The sequence below is a fragment of the Lolium rigidum genome, chromosome 7 (genome assembly GCF_022539505.1).
Source record: "Lolium rigidum isolate FL_2022 chromosome 7, APGP_CSIRO_Lrig_0.1, whole genome shotgun sequence".
Lineage (NCBI taxonomy): Eukaryota > Viridiplantae > Streptophyta > Magnoliopsida > Poales > Poaceae > Lolium > Lolium rigidum.
In genome coordinates, this window is record NC_061514.1 from 209,773,887 (window position 1) to 209,783,638 (window position 9,752).

Below are 9,752 nucleotides of genomic sequence, written 5' to 3' on the forward strand. Positions count from 1 at the left end.
GTCCATATGGCAGTTTTTGAATTGGGGTCTTATTCGAAGACTTTGGGCAAACCCTTGGGGATCCACCTATATAATGAGGGACAAGGGGAGGGGGCCGGCCACTTCAAGCCACCACCTTGGCCGCACCCCTAGAGGCACCAAGACCGGCGCCCCCCTCTCCCAAACCCTAGCCGCCCTCCTCCTCCACCTCTCCCGCATACGCTTTGGCGAAGACCTGCAGGAGATCTCCACCACCACCGCCATCACGCCGTCGTGCTGCCGGGATTCCGAGGAGGATCTACTACTTCCGCTGCCCGCTGGAACGGGGAGAAGGAGGTCGTCATCAACACCGAACGTGTGACCGAGTACGGAGGTGCTGCCCGACTATGGCACCGTCAAGATCTTCTACGCGCTTTTGAAAGCGGCAAGTGATCATCTTCTGCAACAACAAGATCTAATCTCGTAGACTTCAGAAATCTTCAAGGGTTAGTCTCGTGATCTTCTCGTTGCTCCCATCTACTAGATTCCATCTTGGCTTGGGTTTCGTTCTTGCGGCAGGAAATTTTTTCTTTTCTATGCTACGAATTCCATCAGCCTTGTCGTCTTTGTGGCGTGGTAGCCTTTGTGGCGTTGTTGCTTTTGTGGAGTGTGGTAGCCTTTGTGGTTTTGGAGCTGGTTGTGGCGCGTTGGTGTCTTGGTGGCCTTGTCGCCGGTGTGGCGTGTTATAGCCTCTTGTGGCCTTGTACTTGAGAGCCTCCGTGTTGTGGTGTTGCCTCAAACTTGATACTTGGGAGTTTGCCCAAGCTTGTACGGGGTTCGGTGACTACCCTCAAGGGTCTCTTAGTGGATCGAGGCTTTCCCCTTGATGGAAAGGCTCGAGGAGAATACGGTGGCCCTAGTGGCTCATTGGAGTGCCTCATGCCTCCACACCGCTCCAACGGAGACGTAACACCCTTGGGTGTGAACTTTGGGATACATCATCGTCTCCTCGTGCACCGGTTACTTCTCAACCCGAGCTTCTTTACCTATGCGCTTTACATTGTGATATCTATCTTGCTTCATGTGCTATACCTAGCTTGTTATCACCTTGTTGCTCATCATGCTAGCATAGGTTGTTGGTGCACTTAGGCAAACCCCTAGTTGATAGGTTTTGAGCTAAACTAGTAAACACTTAGTAGTTTTATTCCGCCTAGTTTAGCTCTCAAGTAGAAGTTTTTATACACCGCCTATTCACCCCCCTCTAGGCGACGTCCTTGTACATTCAGTCTCTTTAGTGTCAAGGTGTGGGAGCACATGGCTATGCATTTCGGGTTGGTGTCTCTCCCCGTGCGCTGTATTTTTCCAGCTTCCAACCTTGTTTGCTGCGAATTAGGAATGAACGGAACATACATATTATTGAGAAAAAGGAGCTGCCTGTGTCTGCACTGATACTTCGTATGAAGAATTAAACAGCTCCATGGAAGCTGGGCGGAGCCCCTATTCCACTAGTTAACCAGTACCATGGGCCCCCCTTCAACTCGGGTTGACTCCTCTTGTATTGTTGTTTTTATAGGTTGGTCACGTTTTGTGCTCTTTCTCTATCCTTGTGTAAATCTTTTCCATTAATGCAATGAAACCGTAGCTCTTCCGTTGTCATCCAAAAAAATTTGGTTGGACTATATAAATTTTTGCTAAGATGGCACGATGTAAATATGGTAGTTATTCACATAGTCAACTCAAAAAGGTCCAATATTTCATATTCTCCCAAAATATTATCAAAAGTGGAATTCACATGCAAACGGATTCTTAGGTTCGAAATATGCACATAAACTTGGTACTATGAAATTTTGGTTCATGTCATTTTGTTTTTTGTAGATTTTTATGACCAATATATTTTGATATCATTGGTTCAGCTGACGAAATGTTCATTTTTATGAAGATTTTAATTATTTTCAAAGATATTTGAGGGGAAGTTCCTTTATGGGCCAGGTTCCGTGATGTTGCGTGAACAAACTATTTTTTTTTTGAGAATAACAAACTATATATTTTCCTTTTAGTGGGGGTGTTGTTAACACCCATGGCTCAAGGCCTGGGTCAGGGACTACTAGGCCCAATTCAGGCAGATAAGCCGGCCCAACTTGTTCCGTGTGAAAACCCTAATCCTAGGGTCTCGATATATAAAACCTCCACCATCTTCGCCTCCGCCTTCTCTAGCCCAGTACAGCCGCAACTACACGCACCCCGGCGATCCGAGCTCTCCGCCGCCCCAAGAACCCCAATCCCCAACATGGCGGATCGTGGAGGTGAGCGCGGAGGAGACCGAGGTGGTTTCGGCCGCGGGTTCGGACGCGGTGACCGCGGCGGCCGTGGCGACCGTGGCCGCGGTGGGCGACGCGGTGGCCGTCGTGGAGGCCGCCCGGAGGAGGAGGCGTGGGTTCCCGTCACCAAGCTCGGGCGCCTCGTGAAGGAAGGGAGGTTCCAGAAGATGGAAGAGATCTACCTCCACTCGCTCCCCGTCAAGGAGCACCAGATCGTGGATACCCTCTGCCCAGGGCTCAAGGACGAGGTGATGAAGATCACGCCTGTGCAGAAGCAGACGCGGGCCGGACAGCGCACGCGCTTCAAGGCCTTCGTCGTCGTCGGCGACAGCAACGGCCACGTCGGTCTCGGGGTCAAGTGCGCCAAGGAGGTGGCCACGGCTATACGCGGCGCCATCATCCTCGCCAAGCTGTCCGTGGTGCCGGTCAGGAGGGGGTACTGGGGAAACAAGATCGGCCAGCCCCACACCGTCCCGTGCAAGGTGACTGGCAAGTGTGGGTCCGTGACGGTGCGCATGGTGCCGGCGCCAAGGGGGTCTGGAATCGTGGCGGCCCGCGTGCCCAAGAAGGTTCTCCAGTTCGCCGGCATCGAAGATGTCTTCACCTCGTCGCGTGGCTCCACCAAGACCCTCGGCAACTTTGTCAAGGTGATGACAAATCATCCTTTGCTCTAGATTATGCACTGACAACTAAAACATACACCCAAAGTACATGCTTATTTAGATGTTGTGTGTGAGCTTTTATTTCTTTTGGAGCATTTTTGTTGACATGACCGCCCTATATCTCATTGCATGCCACTCTAGTAGGTACTTTCATTTCACCTGTCCGATCCTGATTCTGGACTCTATTCTTTCATTCGTATGTAATTTTTACGCAAAGTTCTCTGTTCATTCATTCCTCACCAAAGTTACATTGTTTACTAATAATGGTACAACAAAATCAGGTGGCTCATCAAGCCACACATGTTGATCACAGCTCTGAGCCCGTCTTGCTAATTCGTGAGCCACCATGTTTTCTTGGCTGTAGTTGTGCTGAAAACGAATATTTGAAGACCGCTTGTCCCATGGTCTGCCCTAGTTATCTATTATCATTAGATTCTGCTGGGTCTTGTATTTGTTCTGAAATTTGTGTTATGAGCGTAGGCTGTTTCTGTGGCATACATGATTAAATGCTGTCATTGGTCTTAGTGAGTAAATGCGGTCAAACATTTTAGTATTCGACTGCTGCCAGCTCTCTGTGTAATTGTAGTTGGCTCATAATATGTTCATTCCGTATTAGAAATATAACCCAGAGTGGTGTTCTATGCAAGTGGAAATCTGTTAATCAAGCACATTGTGAAGTTGATTACAATGATCTGAAGAATTATCATATATAAACAAACAATCCAGTTAATCATATGGTTTTCAGGTCATCTATGTTTTGTATCTATTAGCATTTGTTCTGCTCAAATGTTTTGTAGGTCTGTGTAAAAGACTGGCTTATACAAATCATGAAATTACCATTTAGATATGGACTCAGCTAGGTCTTGGTTGACCTACAGCTAAGTTAATTCTTGGTCACCCAATTTCGTGTGTAATTCATCTTTAACTGGGAGAAAAGATGGGCAATTACATGCCCATGTGCAATTCTCGTATGCATGAATCACGATGCAAATCTAACTGTTCTAGAATCCACGGAGCAGAAGGGGTTTAGATATACTCCCTCCTTCCCAAATTAGGATGCCTATAGTTGTCAATCAGAGCCAAACTTTTTAAAGTTTGAGAAACTATATACAAAAATGTCAACATCTAAATTTTTTAAATACACGTAAATGAAAAATATATTTCATGATGGTTCTAAATATATTAATTTGAGATTATAAATATTGAGACCTTTTTCTATAGTTGGTCAAACTTTGAGAAGTTTGACTTTATCTAAATATTGTAGGCATCCTATTTTGGGATAGAGGGAGTATATCTTACATGATATTAATACTTGTTTTGGATACATTAATTGCTGTTGAAAACCCTTCGTCCAAGTTTTCCTTACTAATAATGCTGGTTGCAAGTACGTGTATGGGCCTAACATTGTTATTTGCAGGCCACCTTTGATTGCCTTATGAAAACCTATGGCTTCCTGACTCCTGACTTCTGGATGGAGACACGGTTTGTGAAGGCCCCGTACCAGGAGTTCACGGACCTGCTGGCTTCTAAGCCAAAGCTCATGATCGAGGCACCTGTGGAGAAGATAGAAGCTTAGATGTTTGGAGTAAAGTGTTGAGAATCTATTTTGGCGTTTGCAGGGAACTTGGTTTCGTACTCCCGTTTGTGCAAGACTTGTGGCTTACGTATGACCGAATCAAAATTTTGAATCATGGAAAGTTGGGCACAATAGATGGTTCTTGCATTTAGCATTTTTTTACCAGTTCGTATCTTTTGGCTATCAAGTTGGCCTGATATTTTTCATTCTGCTTTATTATATTTATAACAGCCATTAGTTTTTCAATGTATTTGTGGTTGCACATCATTTCTTTTGCGATAATGCTTAAAAGACTTTTTGTCGTGTCGGTTCTAATTATGTACTCCCTTCGTCCTAAAATGTACTACCTCCGTTGCAAGGTATAAGGTGCCCTCGTTTGACGTGCTTTTTGTTTGACCAAAAATTACTTTAAATAGATAAACATTTTTTTTAATGAAATAGGAAACAAGCCCATGCGTTGCAATGGGAATATGGTATATGCAAAATCTACAATAACAAAGACGTTCAAAATCAATTCTTGTTGGCATGGCGGAAAATGCCAGGTTAGATAGATGTTGCCGGATCTGATATCTGAATCAATTGAATTGCCTCCGATTTTGCTCAAGTACCATATTTCCTCCGATCCATATTAATTTTTGCTAATATAATTATATTTAGACACAGTTTACTTCTAGATACATGTATATTAAGAACAATTAATAGGAATCGCAGGGAGTATCAACATACATGTCACATCCACAACAGATAAAATCAAGTAGCATTGCTTCGTATCGTATCAGTGCTTTCAGCTAATGCTAGCCTTATATACGGTACCAAGAATTTACCTTTTATTTCATGAGCCTCGTCAATAGATTCTTGATTAGAGAAGCTGTGCTATCACCGGTCTACAGACTATAGAGTGCAGATTGTGCCACCGTAAAATTCAGTAACCAAGTATAAGGTCTAAGCGTATTTGTGCGGCCAACCAAAGAAAGCCACCCGATGAAGCTGCCGGTGCCGGATCATGAATAGCACGCCAGCCTAACACACGCCCAACTCCGTTGATTGCACCAAGTCCCTGGAGCCTGGACCAGCCACGGCGTGGCGAGATGGGGTACGCGAAATCGTGAATATGCAGCAGCCATGAGAACAGGCACCCCTTGCCGATATGAAAGGCAACGTTGCGCTCTGGCCACGCAGCCTAGGCGGGTCGCTCCTGTCTTTCTGCTGCGCGTATTCATCGCCATCTCCCTGGCTGGCACTCCAGACGTGCTCCGTTGACAGCGCGCCTACTGCTGCCATCGTCTGTCATTGGCAGCGGCACGAGCGCGGAATCTAGGAGGCATCGAGCATGGTCGACACAGGGAGCGTGAGGATCTCGCGGAGTCGGCGTCGCTCTTTGGCGGAGGACCTCACCCCGCGCCACGCGATTCCAGTTGTTCGGACGCTTGCTTGCATTGTCGACGGGAACAATCTCACGAACGATGGATCCGTGGAAGCTAGACAGGGTGGGCGGGTTGCTTATATCTACGCAACTCTTTTTTTTTTTTTTTTTTTTTTGAGATGTATATCTACGCAACTCTGTCGATCAGAGTTCCGTAAAGAAATCGTATTCGTGTCATAGATCCGCTGTGCACGTACTTGTTCGGGACTCATGGATCCGGTCCATTGAAAGGCCCACTGTTGGTTAACGAATCTTAGAATTAGAATTCTAGGTCCAGGCCCATCAAAGGCGACCGACGAAGCAAACCAGAGGAAGCATCGATCGACGGGATACGGATGTACGAAGCGTTTTTTCTTTTAACTTACCGGTGGCATGTGCTGTAATTTTAACGAAAATTAGGGGTAGAAAAAAACGGACCAACAAGAAACCTTATTTTCTTTATTATTAGGTATAGATATAGATATAGATTGGTATCATTAAAAAATTCTTTTCAATACGAGTCCAACGATACTACTTACATATAATATAATCAAGATTTTATTGCTCAATTTTTAAGGTCAAAGTTCGTCTTGAAATACACGTGCGCCTTATTCCTAGAAACGGAGGTAGTAAGTCCTAAAATTTAAGGCCTAAAATGTAATGCGCCTAAGATTTAGTCAAAAGTCAACATATTTTAAAATTGATCAAATTTATATGTAAAACTATAAACATTAACAATGCCAAATCAATATCTATAAATTCACCAGAAAGTATAATTTCTTAAAATGTTCATTTGATATTGTTGATATCCATATTTTCTCTATGAACTTGGTCAAATTGAGAAGATGTTGACTTTTAACTAAAGACTAGCAAGCAAAGGCGCGGCGGCACGCCGCGCCCATCGAGGCTGAAGAAGTGGGAATTCAGGAGGTAGGGCATCGTAACATGCAAGAATATGATGGTATGTAAAAAGCAGTGTGTATTTTGTCCGCTGGACCATCTCTTATGATGTAGTTAGATGTGTGAAATACATGGAGTTTTATGATGAATGATTTAATCTTCTCCCAGCATATCTTGTTCTTTCGGTCTTGTATATAGGATTTTTTTTTTCACAACGGAAGTTTCAGTGGAGTTTAGGGTATTGTCTTGCTATTTTTGTTGTGGATCCGGTGGTGTAAGCTCAACTTGGTATTGGTGCCATTCTGATGGCTTTTGCTAGATGAGTGGTTTTCCCCAAGTGAACCAGGTGGGCGAGCGTACACATGATGTATCTGCTGTGGTTGCGTCAATGTACCGATGAGCATACTTAGATATGGGGCGATGAGCGGGAGGTAGCAAAGAACCAACTATATGGGCAACCATCCACAAATATTGAACAGATATGGTGTTAAGACTGTTGTCAACAGGAACATTAAGAGATGTGAAAGAGAACATGGAATTGTACTTGGCTGTCAAACCCATGAAACAGTTGGACTCAGCATCTCCATTAAGGCGAGTGGTTTGACAAAGGGAGAGGGCCAATCCCGATAAACAGGAAGAGATACCCTGCTCCCACGACAACATTCGTTGTCGACGACTTTGCGCCCATGCTTCATGCTTACACCTCTTGTGGTACAAAAAGAAGCACCACAATGTAAGTAGACATGATTAGGCCCGCCTTAGTATGATTACCCACGCCAAGTAGCTAGAATAAGGAAGAAAGGAAGATCGTCAGAAACCTAAAGCAATTGGGGAATAGAAAGAGTGAAGTGAAACGTAATTGACATTTCAACAGCTCAATAATTATGCACATAGGGGTAGTACCACACCGATTGGCTATCCCGCAAGCGACAAATCAAAACTGTAAGACAACATGAACTGAAAAGTACTTAAGGAACGGAAGAAGGCAGGCAAAACTGGAAAGACATGATATTTTCAGCACATATGAAATAAATGTTTATTCAGAGTTCTCTGTAAATAGGGCACCTCAAATCAATAACTTCTAGGCTTTGTTTATGCAGAGTTCTTTGTAACTATCAAATTGTCATCGGCACCGGGAAAACTTGAACGTTTTTATTTTGTAGTACACTCCTAAATGTGAATCACATTGAACAAACGGTGCAGTGGTCTGAATTTTGAATTAGGATTTTTTTCCCTGAAGAAATAGCAAGTATGTATCATGGAATGTTATAAGTAGCCTCTCGCAAAAAAGGATGTTATCAGCAGTTGAAACGGACAAATTCTGTGAATCTATTGCATACTCCTAAGCTTTAATCATAACGGGCAAATATTGGAGTGATTTAAACTTGTAACCCAAACCTTTCCTTGTAAAGAATCAAGAAATAAAAAAAGAAGTAGAAGGTAGCTACAGGCCAAAGAAGAAAGGGCAAGAGTGAAAATCAATCCATAATGCATTCAAAGTACCTCGAAAAAATGCATGGAAAAGTTTCGCTGAAGTGTGGGTTGTCTACTGCCATTCGATTCAGATACAAAGAGCAGCACCATTTAATGAACTACTTTGAATTTCCGTTTATTCTCAGATATCTATAACCATCAAACCATCAGCAGCACCAGAACACATGAATTCTTGAATTCAATGGTATTCTACTAAATTCTGATTGTAGTAAGAAAACACTCCGGCGTTCTGAATTTAGTTAAATTGTGTAGAAACAGAAAATCTCTGTCGTAGAATCACTTTTCAGCACCAGGCATACATGAATCGCTTGATTCTATCACACGCTTAATAAGCCAACACTGTAGTACTCTATTTTTTAACTCCAATTTTTACTGTCAAGAAACAGAAAGTATAAATCATTGTCTTGCCATTACATGTAAAAGGGGAAGGGGGGGGGGGGGGGCAACACCTCTTTTGACGGCATCATGATGCTTGTCCATGTGCTTCCGCATCGGATGGTTGTCAGCATCCTTCTCGGGAGAAACAAAAGGAGTAACAGCCACTGGTAGAAACACAAAAGGTAGTGTGCATTAGAAAACGAATTCAGAAAAATCCATGGAAACGAACATGCCTTTAGTATGATACATTATTCTGCAGGGCAACACCTCTTTTGACGGCATCATGATGCTTGTCCATGTGCTTCCGCATCGGATGGTTGTCAGCATCCTTCTCGGGAGAAACAAAAGGAGTAACGTACCACTGGTAGAAACACAAAAGGTAGTGTGCATTAGAAAACGAATTCAGAAAAATCCATGGAAACGAACATGCCTTTAGTATGATACATTATTCTGCATTCATATAAATAATGTGAAGTCTATATGTGAGAACCCTTTTTTTTCATAAAAGCATTGAAAACCAATGTATGCATTGTATCCCCTGCCCAAGATTTGACTACCATAACCCCTTTTTGTTTTTAAGTTAACAACAGTAGGAGCCTCTCATGCTGCAGTTTTCTAAAAAAAAAAGGATTTGATTGCCATCAAGATAATTTAACCAAAGAAGAAATAGCACTCCATAAACTAATAAACAGAATCATCTTGTCCAGTATCATAATCTCTATGAACATTGTTAAATAAACCAACATGGCTGCAGTCTTCAGATTATAACATAATGAAATTAAAAGTGTCTAAATGTGTCCAAGATTGGAAATTACGAAAAACAACCCTTCAATAAGGCAACACACAAGAATAAAAAGGCATCAATGGCATTGTTAGTCTAGTGTAAATAGGAAGAGCAGCCGTATATAGGATATTGTTATCCAATGGTATATTTACAGAAAGTATGTAGGAGATGATGAGCAGCACCTGTTCAACTCTAAAAATCATGAACAGTGAACAATTGATATATAATTAGAGTGTGCATGACACCAATATACAACAGGACCAATGGCTTCTTCTATTCT

General features: G+C 43.1%; 1 protein-coding gene across 1 annotated transcript; it reads left to right on the top strand.

The window, feature by feature from the left end:
* The first annotated feature begins 2,166 nt into the window (after positions 1–2,166).
* On the top strand, positions 2,167–4,676 carry LOC124677531 (40S ribosomal protein S2-4-like). The gene is made up of 2 exons (XM_047213516.1): positions 2,167–2,923; positions 4,356–4,676. The coding sequence occupies exons 1-2, from the start codon at positions 2,246–2,248 to the stop codon at positions 4,512–4,514; spliced, it is 837 nt and encodes a 278-aa protein (XP_047069472.1). The 5' UTR covers positions 2,167–2,245; the 3' UTR covers positions 4,515–4,676.
* Positions 4,677–9,752: the final 5,076 nt, after the last annotated feature.